The sequence below is a fragment of the Miniopterus schreibersii genome (genome assembly GCF_964146895.1).
Source record: "Miniopterus schreibersii genome assembly, chromosome: 1".
Taxonomy (NCBI): domain Eukaryota; kingdom Metazoa; phylum Chordata; class Mammalia; order Chiroptera; family Miniopteridae; genus Miniopterus; species Miniopterus schreibersii.
In genome coordinates this window covers 80,713,564-80,735,581 of record NC_138101.1, presented here as the reverse complement: position 1 = coordinate 80,735,581, position 22,018 = coordinate 80,713,564, and the positions used below count along the sequence as shown (strand labels likewise).

The window sequence follows — 22,018 nt, the reverse complement described above, 5'->3', positions numbered from 1 at the left end:
GGTTATAAACCTAGATTTGAATCCATGAGCTTCCACTTTCACATACTGTGTGACACTGGGCAAGTTATATAACTCCCTCTGTGGCTCAATTTCCTTATCTGCAAAGGGTGTAGAGTACATTGTTGTAAAGAGCAGATACAGTTATATATGTAAAGATCTTAGCATGATGTCTGAAATGCACTATTCCTTTTTAAAAATTAGAGAGTATATAATATGTGCCTGGCTAGGGCTATAGGTACTGAGGATATAATATTGAAAACGACAGACAAAAATCCCAGTTCTCAGGGATTTTTTTTTGTGTGCACTGAGAGGGAGATAGAAAATAAACTAAATATAAGATATAAGTTTTGACAGAAACAAGTGCTATCAGTAGGTATATAAGGTAATGTGGTAGAGAATGGCCGAGAGGTAGGGTGGACCGCAGACCTCTCTGGAAAGGTGACTCTGAGTTAAATCTCGGATGAGAAAGAGATAGCCATGAAACAAACTGAGGTGATCATGTTTCAGGTAGAAAACAAAAAAGTACAAAGGCCTTGAGATAGGAATGAGCTTTAAGTGCTCTAAGAATGGAAGAAAGTCAACGTTGCTGGGATGGAGTGAGAGATGGGTAATGAGGCAGAAGATGAGAGTAAAGTTCAATAAATGGTTAAAATGTTGTGGTAATATAGAAATATTTTAAGTGCTTTAAAAATGTTTACCCTTGTAGTAATATGTAAATTGTAAATGTATTTTCATTTTTTCCCCTTTGGATGATTTTATTATAAATTCTTGCTTTATTTTGGTTGCGCATTTCTCTTTCAGTCTTCTCCTTCCTGCCCTGGCCTCCCTTAGCTCTGGGAGTTAGGTTTTCCAGTTTCTCTGATGAGATTTCAGTCACAGAATTTGCTATTTTTAGTTGCTCCATTCTCTTAGGTATGAATGGATTAACTGGAATATTTGAGAGGTAAGGGAGGTAGAGATCCAAAACCAGAATTTCTTGGAAAAATCAGTTGGGTGTTCTCTTGCCCCCTGATTTAAACCTGTAAAGTGAACCACTTTCCAGACACAGACAGCAGGAGAAAAAGGGGAGAGGCATAGCTGGTAAACTCATGTGCAAATCCCCTCCCCTAGGATGACATCCTGCAGGTCCTTGACTTCTCTCAAGCTGGTCCTGGCAGGTCCTGTCATTTGGCATTTTCTGACACAATCTTTGTTACCTTTTATGGTGAGGTCTAAGATGGTGAGTTCTAAGATGTGGAGGTCAAGGGCTGCCTGAAAAACTGCCAGCCAGTGGCACAAGGTGCAGAAGTCAGATCAGAAAAGCCAGAAGCAAGACCATGAACATTTGGGACATGAATTTGGAGGACAAGAAAACAAGTATAGGCAGAAATATATTTCTAATAAAAAGTATTAACAATAGCCATAGCCAGTTTGCTCAGTGGTTAGAGCATTGGCCCTCAGACTTAAAGGTCGCGGGTTTGATTTTGGCCAAGGGCACTTAACCTCCTCCATTGCAGGCTGGATCCCGGGCCCTGGTTGATGTTTCTCCCTCCCTCCCTCCCTCCCTCCCTCCCTCCCTCCCTCCCTCCCTCCCCCCTCCCCCCCTCTCTGAAAAGCAATGGAAAAATACCCTCACTATTAACAATAGAAATTGAGATTATGGGTTTTAGGAAATAAAAAAAATCACCATTAGCTTCTCCAGTCTGACAAATGTGAAATTTAGCTTCTCTATATTTCATTTTTTCTTTCCCTACTTTCTCTATTGTTTTATTAATTACATTTTATTTTTTCCTGTTGGTTAACTTGATTTTTGCATCCCTAAATTTTAAATAGTATCTTCTGTTCTTTACTCTTTTGTTGTTGTTAATCCTCATCTGAGGATACGAGGGAGACACAGATGTGCAAGAGACACAGATGTTAGAGAGACACAGAGATTGGTTGCCTTCTGCACCCACCTGGGGAACTAGCCATTGAGCAGAATCAAACCTACGACCCTTTGCTCTGCAGGCAGATGCTTTAACCACTGAGCCACGCCAGCAGGGCTCTCGTCTTTACCTTTACTTCTTCACTCTCCTACTCCTGTTGCTTATTCCAATATTTTTAGATAATGAAAGGTAGTAACATTTATATTCTGCCACTATAGTAAACAAACAAAACCAATACTTCTAGGCTTTGTCCATTAGTTGCCTCTAAGAATTGAAACTTGAATAACTGATTCCATGCTGTTTTCAGAGTGTTCCACATTTCAAGGTCCAACGATTTATCTTTCTTTGTTCTTAGATCAGTTATTTGCTCAAACCATGCTACTTTCAGGTTGTGCATGTCTGTAGAGAGACTTTTCAAATAATTCCACCCCTCCCCTCTTGCAATTGCCAATTGCCTTTCTTTTTTATGTTAAAGAAACATAAAGGAACTGTATGTTTTGCTTATTTCTAGGATCATCTTAATCATTCCATTTGTTAAAGAATAGTCACATTTTTGTTGATAACATTCTTCTTGGATTCTCATTAATTTGTACAAGTTGCTTTAGGTCTTCTGCAGAATACTTATCATGGAAATCTTTTCTAGTTATCGAAATTTTAGATTCAACTATGTGTTGGATGCAGGTCCTCTTATTTCTAGAATTATTTTTTTTTCACTCCTTAGTGCACAATTTTAAGTACTTTTTTGGAAAGGATCTGTGGAAGGTAAAATTTTTAAGTCTTCCCATGTCTGAAAATGTCTTTGTCTTCAGGCATGATTGATTGTTTGTCAGAATATAGAATTATGGGTTCAAAGTCCTTTTGCCTTCAGAATTTTAAAGACATTATATTGTTTTTAGCATTCATTTTGCCGGTAAAAAAAAAATTGATGTTAACTTGGTTTGTTATATCTTCGTAGGTAATCTTTTCTCTTCACAGAAAATTTTAAGATATTTTCTTTTTTGTTGGAGTTTTGAATATTCATGATGATGTGCTTAGATGCAATTCTTTTTATTCATCAACCTTACCACTTAGTTGGCCCTTTTAGACTTCTCCACTCAGAAGTTTCCTTTTATGACTGCTTAAAATTATTTCCTTCTATCTGTAACATTTCGTTTGTCAATCTCTCTTCATTTTCATGAATTCTTTCTTGCTCTAATTGTTTCTTTTTCACAATTGTATGTTCATTTTCTTAAATCTTTTTGAGGCTATTAATTAAAATATCTGTTAAATTATCACCTGATTCCTGAATTACTGCTGTGTGTTCCAGTTTCAGTTATTTTGCTTGTTCATACAGGTCCTTCTTTATACTATCAGTTGACCTCAGGTGTGATCCTTACTCATGAATTTATGATTAGAGGACTAGGTTAATTTATACAGCTAGATGGCATGCATTCTTGTGACAGAGGTCTAGGCCTAGCTCCTCAGTAAACTCTCCCTTGACTGTCAGGCTTCATTCACTTTTGGATGCCTGAGAAGAAAGTTGGCAATCTTTGGCTCATCCTAGACCTTTACCTCTGTGAGAACTACATTAATAATCGTTTTAGAAGTTTTAGCTCCTCCCAGGCATTTTTTCAATGTCTATAGAGAATAGTTCTTGGTTTTAGCTTGGTAATAAATGCCAACAATGCACACAAGGAGAGGATGTGCCAACTCGTGTAACTGCTGAGAAGTCCTTCAATTCACCACCTGGATGTTTGCCTTATTTTCAACTTCCACTCCTGAAACCAATTTACTTTGAGCTTAAAATCATCCTTGAAACTCTACTGGAAGAGCAGGTTCTATCTCTGTCCTCACCTTCTCCCTGGCATGTCCTGGGTTTAGCTGCCACCACCCTGGCTTATTATTAGTGTGATCCCACAGAACTGTGTCAAATCTTTGGTCAGTTTTTTCTTCTTATTCCCTCTTGTACTTATTTATAGCCATTGTAATGGCATGTAGAGCAACGAGGTAGGGATACATATGCTTAACTCACCAACTTGAATAAGAACTTGAACTCGGGTCTTTTGACCAGTCTTCTTACCCTTATACCTATGATATGGACAACATATTCAGCTCTTTTCCTTATTTAGTGTGTGTCCTTAGGCAAACAATTTCACCTCTTTGTGTCCCAAAATTTCTTAACTATTGTTTAGGTGGAATGGTACTGACCACATATAACTGCAGTATAAATTGGGGAGAATATCAGTCACATACAGTTTCAATGAGAATTTTTTAAGGGCATTTAGCATAATGTTTGACACATAATGAGCACTTAAAAAATGATAACTTAAAGCAAAGGGTTCAAAGCATACAAATAAAACCTACATTTAGTTCACATCTTGGATATCTAATTTTTTATTTTTTTTTTTAATATCGATTTTTAGAGAGGGGAAGGGAGAGAGGGAAACATCAATGTCAGAGAGAGACATCGATTGGCTGCCTCCCACACATGGTCTGACCAGGGATTAAACCCACAACCTGGGAATGTGCCCTGACTGGGGATCAAACCCACCACCTTTTTGTACGAGATGATGCTCCAATCTACTGAGCACACTGGCCAGGGCCAAAGCTCCTTATTTTAAGTTCCAATTGGGAACATTTTCTATTTGCTTTAGGGTCTGTTTATTGTTATTATTTTTGGATCAGAAGTATCCACTGACACAAGCTATATATCTTTCTCTGAAAAATTACTATGAACAGCTGACTTGTCTTTATTGTATAAAATATGAGGGTCTAGACAAAACTCATTTAGAATTTTAAAATAACTGCAGATTATCAGTTGGGTAACCTGACATGAAGAGCTATATGACTAAGTCAACAGAAAGAAGAAGAGAAATTTAAGAATTTAAGAATTAATGAAAGATATATTTTCACTTAGATATTGTAGCCGAACACTAACATGAATGGCATGTTTAATTAAATCAGCAGGAAACTCAAAGTATGAGATTATTATATATTTTAAAACAGATTATAGTGTTCACATTAGACACTTATGTTGTCTGACTATACTTTATTACTTTTCCTTGCTTAGCAATTAAACAAATTATGACTTTGGACATATTATGTAACTTTTCTGAATCTTATTTTCTTCCTCTATAAAATGAGCAAAGTACTTCCTCTTTTATAGGATTGTTATTTGAATGAGTCAGTATAGATGATCTCTTTGTATTGAGTTGACTGACAAAGGACTGTCTCACCCCTTTCAGAAATGGTCATATTCAAAGAGGTGATATAAGTGACACTGGGGATATGTTTTGTAAAATGTCCTCTTGTTATTTAAAATTTACATAAAATGTAGCTCAGCATTCCAATGAAGGAAAACCACAAAATAAGACATGAAGTCAGCTACCTCTGCAAAAGCAGCAGACTCAAAATACATTTTTCAGGAAAACAGTCATCACACTCTAAACCGTAGTAATTTTAAGAGATGTGCTGCACTTAACTTTGAAAAAGCATCACCTTCAGGAACCCAAAAAGACAAAGACTGTATTTGCAGATGGAGAATAGATGTCCCTTCTGACTGACCTTACTTCATTTTATATTTATTGAATCTCTTTAAAAAAAAAAAAAATCAAACTTATTTTTTCTCACACAAAATGTACAGATCTTCCCAAGGAAGGTGTGACCCGATTTCCAAAAGTCCTTCCAAGAACAAGAAGCCAGACAGATGGAAGACGTTTGTCACTATGCAAAGTTTTGGCAAGCTTCTCTGGACATGTCTACTGCAAAACAGTGAGGGGGAGGAGGACGTTTTCCTGCTTTACAGCAGACTGTTGTCAAATCCTTCTAGATGTTCTAGAGGGGCTCAGACTGCGTTCTTGGTTCTCTTGCGCTTCTCATAGTTACGGTCTTGAGCTAAATGACAGCGATATTCGGTGTTATTGTGAACAAAGTTTTCTGAGGATGAGAGTCCCCAAGTGAGGAAGTTACCCAGAGATGACTTAAGTCACTGAAACATGACTCTAGGCTTTTCTACAGTTAGATGGCAACAGAAAGGAAATCACTCTTCTTTCCCTTTGGGGGGGGGGGGCGAAAAAAAAAAGCCTCTTTTCTTTTCCTTGATCCTATCCCATATACATGTTGTGTGCCAAAAAATTTAATTATTTTGCTTACTTTTTATTCACACAACTCTGTTTTAAAAATATTTTCCTCTTGCTACATATACAGCCAGGCCACTTCTGTATTACTAAAAGCATGCTACTGCTGCACAGGTGTAGAAGCTGTCGGGTCCCAGGGATGGGCCCCGAGATGGTCTTCTACTTCCCGCCATTGCTAACGCTGGGGTAAGCTTATGCACTCCTTTATGGACTTGAGTGGGAATTTCTTTGAAAGACAAACCCTAGAACAGGATTTCTGTGTTACAGGGAGAAGTAAATAGAATTTTATGAAATATTGAAAGATTGCTCTCTAGACAGGCTGCGTCAGTCCACATACCCACCTGCAAAGCTTAAGGGCTTCAGTGGCCTCTTATTGCTGCCAACACCTGGCATTCTAGAGCTTTCAAATGTTTTGCCAGCTCAGTGAATGTGTAGTAGTCTCTCCTTATTTTAGGGGAATATTTCAGTGGATGCCTGAAACTGCAGATAGTGCAGAACCCTGTATGTTCTGTTTTATTCTATACATACACACCTATGACAGTTTAATTTATAAATAAGCACAGTAAGAGATTAACAATAAAAATAGAATAATTATAATAATACACTGTACTAAAAGTTATGTGAATGTGTTCTCTCTCAAAATATCTTATTGTATAGTATTCACCCTTTTTCTTGTGATGATGTGAGATGATAAAATGCCTATGTAATGAGACGAAGTGAGCGAGACATAATGAAGTAAAATAGGGTTACTTGAATATAAGCACTGCAATTCTATGACCGTCAATCTGAAAACTGAGATGGCTACTAAGTGACTGATATGGAGGAACATATACAGCATGGACATGCTGGACAAAGGAACGATTCGTGTCCTGGGAGGGAGGGAGTGCGACCGCACAGGAGTTCATCACATGACTCAGAATCACATACAACATAAAACGTAACAATTATATCTGGAATTTTCCATTTAATATTTTCAAACCATGGTTGACTGTGGGTAGCTGAAACCACAGAAAGTGAAACTGTGGCTAAGGGGGACTTCTGTATAGTGATATCTCACTGTTGTTTTAATTTGCATTCCCTGTTTTCTACTTAGCTTAAGCATCTCCATGTGTTTGTAAGTCGGTTGTGTTTAGTTTTCTGCAAACTGCTTGTTTACATCCTTTGTCCATTTCCTATTATGATTCCTATATTTCTGTTGCATGGCAAGAGATCCTGGTGTATTCTAGATAGCATTTCCTCCTCAACTTTAGACATTGCAATATCACCCAATGTGCCATTTCTCAGTTAATTTTGTCCACAATCTCTTCCCTTGAAAAGGGAATTTTATTTACTTAATCAAAATTTTGCCTTACAGTTTACTTATACTTTTGGGTTTCATTTAAGAAGTCTTTCAATACCTCGTCACAAAAATATTCATTTATTTATTTATTTATTTATTTATTTATTAATTATTTTTACTGATTTTAGAGAGAGGAAGGGAGAAAGAGAGAAACATTGATTGGGTGCCTCCCACATACGCCCTGACCAGGGATGAAACCTGCAACCTGGGTATGTGCCCTGACTGGGAATCGAACCCACCACCTTTTGGTGTATGAGATGATGCTCTAACCACTGAACAACACCAGCCAGGGCACAAAAATATTCTCTTGTGTTATAAACTACTAACTTTAAAGTTTTACCTCTCAACATCTGGAGTTGTAAATGGTATTGGATAGAGATCCAGTTATTATTTTCATTCATTTAATGAGCCATGTTTCCAAAACTCTCATCTTTTATACCTGTAAGTGCATTATATGCATATGTATGCCTCTGACCCTTCCATTTGTTCCACTGCTTCCTATGTCTGTTTTCCTTTCAATACTATTATGTTTTGTCGCCATGGTTGGGTAATATGTCTTAATATATGCTCGGGCAAGGCCTATCTCTTGTCCCTTCTTTGTTACAGCTGTCTTTTATTATTCTACTTAAAGTTAGCTGTCAAGTTTCTTAAAAACCCATATAGAATTTTAATTAGTTCTGTATTAAATTTATAGCTTCCTTTGATGAGAACTGACATTTTAAATATAGTAACTTATTCCCTTTCCAAGCATGGGCTATCTCTCCATTTATTCAGATCATTTATTTTGTCTTTCATTACAGTTTCAAAATTTGTCCATAGAGCTTTTGTATAGTCTTAATTAACTACTAGAGAATTTTGCTATTTAAAGTGGCATCTTTCTAGTTAGAATTTTTGTTGGAGATTGTTGGTGTAGAGAAATGCTATTGATTTTTGTATGTTGATTTGGTATCCATCAACCTTGCTGAACTTTCTAAATTGTTCTCATATTTGTTGATTTTATTGCTAGATAAATCATCTACAAATAATGACAGTTTAATATCTTCTAATCTTTACATCTCTCTTTTATACATAGAATTAGTCATAACTTTCAGTACCATGCTAAACAGCATCAGTGACAGTAAGCATCCTTGACTTAAAGGAAACTTTTTTAAAAAAAATATCTTTATTGATTTCAGAGAGAGGAAGGGAAATGGAGAGAGAGAGATAGAAACATCAATGATGAGAGAGTCATTGATCGGCTGCCTCCTGCATGCCCCCGACTGGGGATCAAGCCCACAACCCGGGCATGTTCCCTGACCAGGAATCGAACCATGATCTCCTGGATCCTCGGTCCATGCTCAACCGCTGAGCCTCGCCCAGCCAGGTTAAAGGAAAGATTTTAATGAAAAGTTTCCTCTTTAAGTATAATGTTGATAGAAGCAAGTTTTATCAAGTTAAGGATGTTTTCTTCTGTTTCTAATTTACCATTAAAAAATTAGGCATTTGAACTTAGTAAAATGCCTCTTTATACTGATTACAATAATCATATAGTTTTTCTCATTTTTTTAAATTAATGCTGTGAATTTAATGGGTATGTTTCCTGATGTTAAAGCATCCTTTTATTCTTGAAGATATATGCCAGTGGATCGTGATGTATAATTATTTTAATATATTTTAATAATTTGTTTAGACAACTATTCCTTTAGGATTCTTGGATCTACATGCATAGTTAAAATGGGACTACATTTTTTATGTAGTGTCCCTCTGTGGTTTGGAATCAAAATCACATAAAACGAACTGGACAGTCTTTGTTCTTTTTGGTTTTAAAAAATTAAAAAATGTAAGAACTGTTCCTTAAAAGTTTGGTAGAATTCATTTACAAAACTATGTAGGCCTAAAACTTTTCTGGGAAGTGATTTAAATTTTTTATGTTATTGTCCTAATCAAATTTATATTTCCTCTTGGGGCAAATTTGCCATTTCCTATTTTTATCAATTTATCCTTTTTATCCATTTCCTCTAGTTCTTAAAAGTGTGTTAGATAATAATTAATCACAATACTGTTTTTAAACATTCCTTTCATCTTTTCATTTTGTGTATTTGCCCATTTTCTATTTATTTGCATATTTTTTCTTTAACTTTTGAGTTTCCCTTATTTTATCATTTCAAAGATCTCTAGTTTTTTATAACTAATAAGTTTTTAACTATTTCAAAATCATTTTAGACTTTCAGAAGGTTACTAGAGATAGTACAGAAAGTTCCCATATAGCCTTTACCCAGCTTCCTGTAACATTAACTTCTTATGTAAACATGGTAAAAGTATCAAAACAAATAAACTAATATTAGTACAACACTATTAACTAAACTACAGATTTTATTCAGATTTCCTCAGTTTTTCCACTAATGTCCCATTTCTCTTCCAGAATCCCAAACAGGATACCATATGTTATAGGCTGACTTGCGTTGCCACAAAATTTATTGAAGTTCTAACTCCCAGTAGCTCAGAATGTGACTGTATTTGTAGACAGGATCTTTAAAGAGGTAATTTAGTTAAAATTAAGTCACTAGGATTGGCCCTAATCCAATGTGTCTGGTGTTCTTATAACAAGAAATCAGGAGACAGTCATGCACAAGGGGAAGACCATGTGAAGACACAGAGAGAACCCACTTCAAGGCACCAGGCTCTGTGCTAGTTATTTACTGTTAGGAGTAAATGACTGATGGTAACTAGTCTACCAGCATCTGTTTTTATCAATTCTTTATTTCAGCATAACTTCTGCCCTGGAACCCCATTAATATTGACCATATGTGCTGTTACTGTCAATTTTTTGTAGTGATGGATCAGAAAATTATTGTCCAAGGTAACATGAGTAAGAAGCAAAAGTGTTACCGGGAAACCCAAGTGGGATTCGGGCTGCCTGCCACTGTGTCCAATTCAACGGAGGCAGGGTTGAATCATATAAGGTATTTACTGAGAAGGCCAGCGAACCAAGATGATAGGGAGCATATGGGCATCCAAAACCTGTCTTAAGGAGTGGTCTGAGGGATGGGGTTATATATGGAAATGGGGACGGGATGCAGCTACGTGCAATCCCGGAAGTCTGCAGATGTCATCCTTTTGTTCCTGGTCATCTGGCAGTGTCTGGATAAGATGATATCTTGGCCCCTGGTTGGATCAGCCTGACCATACCTGTTCAATGACACATTGTTCACAGCTGTGTCACCTCCTTAATTCCTTCATCCTGGATCAAGGGGAGTGTACCGGCACAAAGACCCAGGAGAAAGAAACTTAATGAAAAAGAATCTTAAACCCCTGCTCACATAAGTATGGGTTCTATTATTTAAAAGTAATATGATTATATTTCAGATTAATTCAGGTGCTCAATCTATGGAAATTATAAGAGCCCCTATCAAAAGCAGAATTTTAAAACTTTCCTTCAACCTCTTCAATCTTTCTTTCCATCTATTCACCCATAGCAGTTCATGACAGTTTTCTGATTACTTAGGTATCCTCAACCAGTCTCCGTCCCTCCCTCCCTCCCTCCCTCCCTCCCTCCCTCCCTCCCTCCCTGCCTCCCTCCCTCCCTCCCATTGTTAGTTTAGCTACCCCTTACTTCTCTATATTATCTGCAGTTTCTTTAAGGTAAATAATGGGATTACAGTGATTAGAAGCTAAGGGAAAATGTAAAGACATAGGCCATGGAATTTTAGTCCGGTGGAAAAAATCATTAAAAATAAAATATCATAATAAAATGTACTAAGTGATGTGAAGAAGCTAAGCACAGTGTATTAGGGGGAGGATAGGGAAGTGGCTTTTAAATCAGACTTGGAATTCATGGAGGCTTTAGAGAGGAATTATAATAGATAAAGCACAGGAAGCCAAGGGGCTTTAGGTATAAAAGTATCTATAAGGGAATGGTTTTGTGAGATAGCACAAATGTTTAGGACCCACATGTAATTTTGAATGGTCTGGAACAAAGAATGTATGCAGTAGAGTGGTTGGAACAGTTAGAAGTAGGAGAGGCTGGAGTATAATGTTATACCAAGGAGTTTGGATTTCTGTTCTTTAGGAGAGTGGGAAATGTTGGTTTTGACCAGGAACTCTCAGGATCAGATTCTACAGTTTCGAAGACGGCAGTGTATGATGCTTCCGCACTAGGGCCCTTTGCTTGCATTGTGACCTTTCTCTGGAGTCCTGGAATGGGCGCTAGCAATGAGTTCTGTGGTCAACTGTTTCTAGTAAAATTTACAAAAGGAAGCTATTTTTAATTGCAGCTGCCTCTTTCTACTACAACTTGCCTCCATTACAGTTTAGCCTAGGCTGCGGGTTTTGGAAACCAGCTAAGGGGAGGTTCAGGATTATTTAGTTTGTGTACAGTAATATAAATTAAAGTCTTTTGTAGTCATTTCTGTGTATAGCTAAGTTATTGCCAGCCATCCTGGTAAAGAAATTCAGGTAACAATCTTACTACCCATCCGGCATTATAACACAAAGACATAGGCCCAAAGATCACCTTGTGATGAAGTGTGTATTCATGATTTTGTATTTGTTTCTTAAAGAAGAACCCTAATATAAGCTTTGGGACCTACAAACTAGGATCTTTACCTATAGCAATGCTAGACAGGAGCAAATTAGGAAGTTATAAAAAATTTTAGCCCCATGAGAGGTGGGCGTCTGAACCAAGGCAGTGGTAGCAGAAATGGGGGGAAAGGGTCAGGCAGGAGACAAAAAGCATGCTCTGTGGAACTTGGCAATGGCTTTGATGGGTGGCGGGTTCCCTAACAACCGAGTCACGGCCTTGGATAACTGTGAGGATGGCAGCCCATTCCGGGACAGGGCACATTAGGGGAATTGCGAGTCTCAGCGGTTTAGGCGTTAGACAAGCTGAGGAAAGGGCCGGTCCGCAGTTCAGTGAAGCACCCAGGTGTCTGGGGACGTTGTTTGCTGGATTTCCCAGTCTCTGGCGACAACTCACCACGCCTTTCGGGCCCCCCGCTTTCCCGTGCTCGGCGCACGAAGCCGCAGCCGCTGCCCCGCGCTGGGAGCTTCCCGGCGGCCCCCGCTCCCCGGATGTGGGAGCAGCGCCCCCACCCCCAGGCGCGCGCTCGGGCACCCAGGGCGCAGGCGCGGCGGGGACTCCGCGGGCCCACCCTCGGTCCGGTGCGGGGGCGCGTGCGTGTTTCAGCCGCGAGGTGGGTTGCCGCGGCGCGCTTTTGCTCGCAAAGGGAAGTTCTCCTCCTCTTTGATCCCGCAAGCCTCCGGGTTCTCCGCGGGGAGTGGACGCGCCTTCCCCGAGGGCTTTGCGGGTCCCCGGGCGCGGGGGCTGGGGCGCTAATGAGGATGAGTCAGCGCTGACGGCGCCGCGGGGCAGCGCGCGCCTCATTACCCGGGGCCCGGAGAGCTTCCCGAGCTGAGGTTAACGCGTTGGTTCCCTGTGAGCCTGGAATTAAGAGGGAAAACCCTCGGGGATTAAGATACCAAGTTAGCCGTGTCTCTGAGCTAGCTGGGAGAGTTCAAGATGCCCACGATCTTGCAACCAGACGATCAGTAGCAGGATAGCTGAGGCCAACTTGACTTCGTTATTTCTAACAATTGTGGAACAAATAGAAATGCATATTTTTTATTAGTTTACTACTTAACAAATGCCTTCTGAATAAGACGTTCACGGGAGAATACCAGAATGCTGTGGACAGTAGTGGGAAACTCGTGTCCCTGAAGGTGACTGATCATTTTAGTGGGTGAATGCCAACCTGCTGTAATTATACCTGCAATGTTGAGTTAGAACTCTTACTTTTCAGAACTCTTACTTATCCTGCCCACCCTTTAAAAGAGTGTTTAACCTGCTTGTCTTTTATTACCTGCTTCAAGTTTATTTTTTTTCTCTGTAGCGCTTTTTACTTTGGAATATATGGCATAATTTATTTATTATACTTGTCATTTATTATTTGTCTGTCCCACACTAGAGTTAACCTCCTAAAAGGCAGGGTTTTTTTCTGTTTTTTTTTTTGCCCTGCTTATTAATGTATTTCAAAGGCCAAAGACAATTTTGGCTTATAGTAGATAGTCGATAAGTATTTATTGAATTAATGAAAGAATGAATATGTCATTTCCCAACAAGCTTAAACAGAGCCTGAATGGGCTTGCATGATTGTCATAACCTATGTGGAACATAGTTCTATTGAAAGTTCTGGTAGTGAAGGTGGTCAACAAGTCAACAAATGTTTATTGAATCCCTACTATACCCCCAACTCCCCAGAATTTAGCATCTGCTCTCCACTAAACATACCAATGCTTTAAAAACCATTTACCTTTTGGTGTTACTTGAGGGCAGGGCCTATGTGGTTCACCTACATAGCATCTGTTACAGTGATATGTGCATACCAGACAATAAATATTTGTTGAAAGAGCAAAAGAATGAACTGGGTTAAGTTAGTCGGTTACTTTGGAATCCAGTTATTTTTCATATGAACATTTGTTTTGTGAAATTATGATCTACAATAGTAATATTTTGCAAACTGGGGCCTATTTCAAGGATATGTAAGTTTTCTATGATAAATTTTGGGTTTTCATTTCAGTGTTTACCTGAAAAATTAACTTACACATATTGGGTTATCTGGATCACCAAATATTGACAGAAGGCCAATATTTGTCCCTGTTTGCTTTCTGTCTCTTTTTAGCATGTTAGTACCACATAGTGTAGTACTTTGTCATAGGTTAATAAGAAAAGAACAGAGGCAGTCTAAAAAGTAAATGATCTATTCACTGGAAATGAAGCCCAAATGACATGAAGCGACTGTGTTGGAAGATTTCACAGTAGTTTAAAAGGAGAAAAGAGAAGAAAAATGAGTCATAACGTGGTAAAAGAGGCTTGCTGAACTAGCGAGGTGATTTAGTTTGACAAAACAATCACTGGTGTTTTTAAATCGATATTTTAGATTAAATTTTGTTGGCTTTATAGTTTTGTTTGCACTTATTTTATAATTTTGTGGGTTGTTTTTTTTGTAGCTAAGAGAACTATGATGTAAGGAACTTAAGCCTACCTTTATGTTTTTACATATTTAATAATATCATAATGAAAATATTTTAATTTGGGGATGTGGGATCTTGAAAATGTGTGGGGTTTGTTTGTATTTGTTTTTGTTTTACTTTTAGTAGAGTGTTTACATTATACTCAAGTTTGTGAAAAACAACAGCAAAGGTCAAGCTTCAGGGCCCAGGACACAGAATATTGATTTCATTGAAGTCCAGGTGTGATAGTTCAGTGCACGACAGGTATTTCTGCTGCTTCTGATGCTAGTGGTGCTGGCAGTGGTGAAATATAGGAGAGAGGGGCCTTAGGAAAACATAGGGAGAAATGATAGAGAAATTGGGGGAGTTTTAGATAAAGTTATAGCTTTCTTTGCAATTGTGCTTTTGGCTCTAAATCTGTGAGTTCTCTTTCTTAGTGATTTATCTCAGATGGCAAAGTGAAAAGCAGTGTTTTTCTTTCTAGATTATAAGAAAAATGCTGATCAGCATGCATGTAGGTAAAGCAAAACTCTGCTTAGTGTGGAAAACTGGGAGATCTAAAGAGCTGTTTAAAGTAATTGCTATAGTCAGGGCACATGCCCAGGTTGTGGGCTTGATCCCCAGTTGGGGACGTGCAGGAGGCAGCCGGTCAATGACTCTCATCATTGATGTTTCTATCTTTCTCTCTCCCTCTCCCTTCCTCTCTCTGAAATCAATAAAAATATATTTTAAAAACACAAAAATTAAATTAAAAAAAGTAATTGCTATAGAAAATTAGAGGAAGGAGATTCTTAGTTTCTGATATTTCCTCCCTCCCTGATTACGTACCCTTCTCCCCACCCCATCAATTTCCCCATCCTGGCCTGCAGTGGGAAATAGGAGTAGAAAGAAAAAGGTGAGGACTTTGTATTGGTTTACTTTATAGAAGGGATACTGGGAGCAGGTGTTATTTCAGAGTCAACTTTGCTATCATGTCCAGAGAAAAACTGTCTGAGGTTCATCCAGTCAATCAACAAATATTTATTAGTATCTACTTTGTGCCAGGCATTATATGGGGAGCTGAAGATAGTGAACAGTAGAGAGTTCCTGCCTTTAGGACTTATATAAAACTAATACTGTTGATTCTGCTCTATTGTGTCTTTCTCTTCACTTGGTATACTTTAGTTGAATATGAGTGACAATTTCAAAAATGTTAGTGCATTACTTATGCTGATTTGTCTGATTTCCAGGATAGGATACAGAGTTAGAAATTGCAAAGGCTCAGATTAACTCGTTCATTTTATCTTTCTCTGTTTTTAAGGGGTGTCATGAAAGTGGACATAAATCTTCAGAAAGTGGACATTGACCAATGTTCAAGTGATGGCTGGTTTTCAGGAACTCACAAATGTCATCTCAACAATTCAGAGGTAAGAACATGAAAATAAAGCCCTCCGAAATCAGAAGCCCAGAAATGTATTACTTATGATATATTGTATTTGTGCGGATAAGTGAACAAGAGGCCTCTTACTGGGAAAAATTTCTTTTATGCAGGTCTGAATGTTGCCAAATGAACTGAAAAAGGAGTAGAAAATTAAATTTGTGCAGAATAACTGTTCATTTGGAGACTAAGAGAAGGTTGAAATGGAAATTATGTCTGAAGTTTGGCTTTAGTCAAAGGCTGACCTTGTTCTTCAAACGGGGCTGGAAATTAAAATAGCAATGAAGTGAAAAACCAGTCTTGGAGGATTCAACCAGGTTATGCATATTTTAATGGAAGATGATGCTTGTTGAAACGTTGATGCTATTCATTCAGACACACTGCCATCTGCCAGAAAAGCAAGTATGGCAGGGGAATATTGAAAAGAAGGAGAAAACTGTAACAGGAACCAGTAAAGGAAATGTGTATAGTTGTGTATGTATTTCCAATTTTTATCTTCTTGTCCATGCCTTATTTCATGGGACTGTGGTTGGTAGGGACAGGCACAGAGATTCTGCATCTGCAAATAAGACTGTCACTTGTCTTTTGTAGTTTCAGACAGGAAATGTGCTAACATCCTGATTCCATTTTCAGTAATCTGTTTCTGAGGTCCCAAAGGGTTAAGCACAAATGTACAATTGAGTTCCTGACCTTAAATACTTGGGCTTTCTCAACTTTGCGTCCATGAATTAGTGAGGAAATTTAAAATAGAGGGGATATCCCCATAAATGTAGCAATCTACATCTCTTATTTTTTTGCCCTTTGTGAAAGGTGGTTATATGTAGTGCAGTTTTAAGGTAAGGACTATTAAATCAAAGGAAAAATTAACAGTAAGCACTTTTTTGTGCCATTACTAATTAAAAAAGTACACAGACATGGGCACAGCTTTACATGCCTGTACATGTGTCCATTGTATGATTCCCTTGTGCATCGTCTCACATATTCTGCCATATACAACCCACATACTTCCATACCTCCACCACTCCTCAGATAATCTTCTGCAGTTCCCCACTTTACCCCTATACTCCACACACACCTCCACCTGCCTCCATACTCCCCACCACAATATCCCTCAACCTTCCTGCTCCCTAAACCCCCATAATTCTCCATATCCTTCTAAATTCATCACATACCTCCGCCATATCCCCATGACCCCACTTCCCCAGCACCCCACGCACATTCCCACACATCCCAACACCTCCCACATCTCCACTGGTCTCCACACGGCCCTCACTTCCCTCGCTCCCCCCATTGGGATCCAGTCATGCAAGGAAATGTTCTGTCTTGTCAACTCGGTTAAGATCCTCTTTTCACCTCCTTTATTCATTCTTATAGTTTTGAACATTTCTGAGTATCCACTTCCCTTTGGATGATTCTGGCATTTCTAAAGATATGAATTTCAGTCACCAATCTGGCAACTATCCTTAGCCTGATTATTTGCTCCATGCCCATGGTATGTAGCCACTCTGCGGGTCTTTTTGCTGGAGCGGATTTTCTCTGCGTGGGTGTCACCTGTATGTGCTCATTTCTGTGCAATCTTGTTTCCGCCGTGCTCCCTGGGAGTTCAATAAGCAGTCTGTTTAGGAACAAAGGGGTATTTATTTTTCAGTTTGTTGCAGTTGCTGATTGCTCCTAATAACCTTAGCGCAGTCTTTGTTTCTTTACAGAACACCTGGTTAGTTGATTCGATGGTTATAGTAGCAGAACCTCTTTCTCCCTTTAGAAGATTGATTTCTTTTCAACTTTCTGAGTGTTGTTTCTTTTTAAAGCTTTCAAGTAAGTGAAGTTATTTCGAGATAAAATACTATCCTCCATTCTGGTTAACAAAGTTTAGGTGGAAATGTGTAACTTTGGGAATTAAGTATGAGAACTTTATATATTTTTCTATAGGAAAAACTGATCCTGAAAGACAACCCACAGTTTAATAACCCTCATTTAAGAATGTTATAGAAAGAGGTTCAGTGGTCAAAAAATAACATCATCAAACACTGAAATGTCTATAAGACATACACTGTGGATCCCCATACCCCTTTTCCTTGCCTAGGTACTGGAGTTGGGAGTAGGAGATCTTGGAGATCAAGAGCCCATGAGGCCCTTGATGCTTAGTCTGACTGACACACTTTTTTGTTGGGCTTCTCCATAGTCCTGTAGTTGGTGCTGGTTACTCAGGGCACCTGCAACAGTTTCATACCACATCCTCTGTCTAGTGGCTAGCAATAGTCTTTCAATTCTTTCCCTGTACTGATGTGAATTGGAGACTAGGAACTGGATTCTCTTGAAAGTTTTTACTGCTTGGGAAAACAGAAAGAAATATCTCTTGTTCAGGGCACTTTTCATCTGCACTAGCTTTCCTTTGTTCCTTGTCACCAATCTTCTGTTATGGACCCCAAGAATCACTGTGTTAATCGGCTTATTTTGGGAAGTAGTTAACATGAGTTATATCTGTAGGGTGTGAATATCCTGTTTACTGTGGGTTTTATCTTGCCGATGTTTAACAGTCTTCCCTTGCAAATACTACCGGATGTTAAAAATTTCAAATTTGTAATTGAGGCAAACTTTTCACTTAAAAATGTTTTCCAGTGTGTTGACTTTTCAGCTGCCAAGTTATCTTAAACCAGAATTGTGAGTCTGGTGTTGGAAACGAATGGTATGTAGACCAATGACAGAAGCCTTAGGAGAATTTCGGACAAGGATGGAGTGGTTTGGGAGGAAAATAATTACTCAGTGGGTATGGGTTGTTACAGGGTCTATGAGGCCACAAAGTGTTTTCTGAAGGGCATAGTAAAACAAGATCTGAGTTGACACTCTGAACTGGATTGCAGGATTATTCTGACTATTTCTGTAACTGATTCAGATTACTCTAGCAAGGACTTGCTCATATTGTCAGCATCCACGGAAATCATTCTTTACCTATTCTCATATCATTGTTTGCTTTGAGTACACAAAATCTTCTCTTACAGAATAGTTTATTTAAAACATTAAAAATCTATACTTATTTTGTTTTAATGGTATTCTTTTGCTTTGTTTCCATTATAAGAAAAAATTTTTAATCACTTTTTGAAGCAGGAAATATTAGGAGAGTGTCTTTGAAACTTTTTGATTATATTCTATTGGTAAAAATGCTTTATGCATCCACCCATAGTATTTGTGTGTGTGTGTGTATATATGTATGTATATGTATATATATATATACACACACACACACACACATATATATATATATATATATATATATATAGTTTCTTTATTGACTTCAGAGAGAGGAAGGGAGAGGGCGAGAGAGAGATAGAAACATCAATGATGAGAGAATCATCACTGATTGTCTGCCTCCTGCATGCCCCCTGCTGGGGGTGGAGCCTGAAACCCAGGGCATGTGCCCTGACTAGGAATTGAACTTAGATCTCCTGGATCCTAGGTCGATGCTCAACCGCTGAGCCACGCCTGGCCAAGCTATATATGTATATTTTTAACCTACAAATTATATATATATCTTTTGTTTTGTATTCTGCATATTATAAATCAGAAAACTTAATCAGGATGATGAAATAAGATAAAAGTGAAATAATATTTTAATGTAGATTATATTTTATAAAAATAAATATGTCTTTAATGTGAGCAATGTAATAGATCACAATTTTTGAAGAATTTTTAGTGTGAGTGTTCTGACTGGTTATACTTCATCATTTAAAAATCTTAGCTTAATACTTAGTAATGCAGTGATTCAGAGGTCTCTAAGTTCAGTTTATTTTTATACGTAGTTTTCATGTCTGTCATAGTTGAATATGTACCTCACAAGGATGTGTCATTTCAAATTGAAGAAATAAATTATTGACTGTTGCTAAATCACAATGCTCATTTTTCAGTTCTACCTACCAATTTTACAAAGGGTTTTGCAGAAATTCAGCTGGCAGTTTTTCATCTTACCCGATGTCAGTTGGTTCCTGCAAACTAATGGAAAAGCTGGGAATTTTAATATTTTAAAGGATCAGGTTAAAAACTCACTCAAACTTTCACGAGGAATACTTTAAAACAGATTAGGACATTTTATTTCCAAGTTTAAACTATATGGCTACATGAGTATTTATAGTTTCTGGCAACAAAAACCACATAGCACTGAAAACATTTCCAAATATCCATTTTCAAAATGTTCACTTCAAAAGGCTTACTCATGGATTATTTAAATGTCACTTTTACTTTGAAGGAACAGCTTAGATTTTTTTTGAAAATACCTGCTGCATAGACACTGCTGACAACCACTTGTCATCATAAAGCAGGTTAGCAAATTGGGAGCACTTCTCTCTCTTGTCAAGAACAATGCACAACTAATCTTCAAGTTCAGAAACAAGTAGTTCACTTTGAGATAAGCAGGAAATCTTTATGTGGGAAAAGATTTTCCAGGTCACACATCATCTCGTTATGAAGAATTGTAAATATTTTACCATTTAAAATAATATTCTCTACAAATTCACCCAAGTGGTCAAATATAAATGGTAATAAACTGAAATTCGAAAGCAAATGAAGGAACCGAGAAACGAGTGTCAGTATTTCTGCCTCGAAGCTCCCAGTTTTCCTTAAGGATACCTCAAGTGCCTTATCAATATTGTAGTCATATGAGATGTGGACTGAGTGAGGGCATTATTGTCAATCCAAGTCTTAAATATTAGTAAAGCTTAGTTTATTTCTTATTTTTTTATTAAAAAATTCAATGTAAGTAGAAGTTCTAGTATTTCCTTTTCACTGCCAATTGACCTCTTCTGTTCTCTGTTTTGGAGACCACTTCATGAGGTTATCAGATTCACTGTTCTATCCAGAATCACTGGAATGGTTGGGTCATAAGCTCGGCCAATGGCTTTATATAGCACTAAGATAGTTTTCCAATATCTCTTTTTATCTATTAAGCATATTAGATGATAATCTATTTGTAACTCCTTACTACTCCATTAGATAAAAATTAATGAATCTCTAAAGATATACTTTTAAAAAGTTAAAAATGTAAGAAAGGATATCATTTAGAACACAAGAAGAAAATTTAATGCAAAAATCTAAAGAAAGCAGGAGTTAATCATTCTCTTTTGAAAGCCTTCTTCTATACAGAATATAGTTCGCTCTTTGGGTTTAGAGTACTTTTCTGGAGTGATTAAGTGAAATTACTTAGAAACAGGTGTATATTACTTCTCATATAATCTCACCATTGCTTTCCTTTTCTCTGGAAAGTTTCTGCTTTGCACATATATTTTTTTTTTACCTGTCTCTAGAGCTGTGCTGCCCAATACAATAGCTACTAGCCACATATGTCTATTGAATTGCAAATCAATTAAAATTAATCAAAATTAAGAATTTAGATCCTTGGCTTCACTAACCCAATTTCAAATGTATAATAGCTTCATGTAACTAACGGCTACCATATTGGACAGTGTAATGGACAGCTCTGCTCTGGAATATGGTCTAGTTTATAGTGATGTCAAACCACACAGATTCTTGAAAACTTTCAAATCCCTGAATTTCGTCATATGGTTGAATGTCCCTTACGAGCAGGAAGGGACATTGAAGGACAAACTTGAAATTAATTTTGGCATGATCTACTGTATTAAGTCAGTTGAAAATAAATAATGAGAAACTTAAAAACTATTTTTAATGCCATAATTTTACACTGAAAACTGTAAAAATCTTTCAGTAAATGGAGAAAAGTAAATGTTAGTAATTTTCTAGATATTTAAATTTCCATTGTATTTTATAGCAAAACTCCTTTCTTTCATTACTAATACAAAATGTGGTTGACATGAAGTCACTCTTTCTTACTGAAATGTAGGACAATGGTCAGGTATTCACTGGTGCCTAGCACAGTGCCTGACACATTGGTTGAATTAATGGAAGCAGCACACTGTTGTTATATGGCCTCCCTATAATATATAGCCATAGTTTCTTTTATTTTGGATAGATTTTTTTTAAAAATGTATTTTATTTTTATTATTGACATTATTACATATTCCCCCCCCATCCCTCCTACCCCTCCCTCTTGCCATCACCACACTGTTGTCTGTGTCTGTAGGTTATAAGAATCTGTTCTTTGGCTAATCCCTTCACCCTCTTTCATCCCATCAGCCCCACCCACCTCCCCTCTATCATCTGTCAGTCTGTACCATGTATTCATGTCTCTGGTGCTATTTTGTTTGTCAGTTTATTTTATTCATTAAATTCCACATATAAGTGAGATCAT

The 22,018-nt window shown here is 37.7% G+C and overlaps 1 protein-coding gene across 1 annotated transcript in view; it reads left to right on the top strand.

Moving 5' to 3' along the window:
• GPR158 (G protein-coupled receptor 158) overlaps positions 1-22,018 on the top strand; it is a 315,465-nt gene that overhangs the window by 11,716 nt on the left and 281,731 nt on the right. The window contains exon 2 of the mRNA XM_081136819.1: positions 15,646-15,751. Coding sequence (XP_080992945.1) covers positions 15,646-15,751 — 106 coding nt within the window. The remainder of the gene's footprint in view (positions 1-15,645; positions 15,752-22,018) is intronic.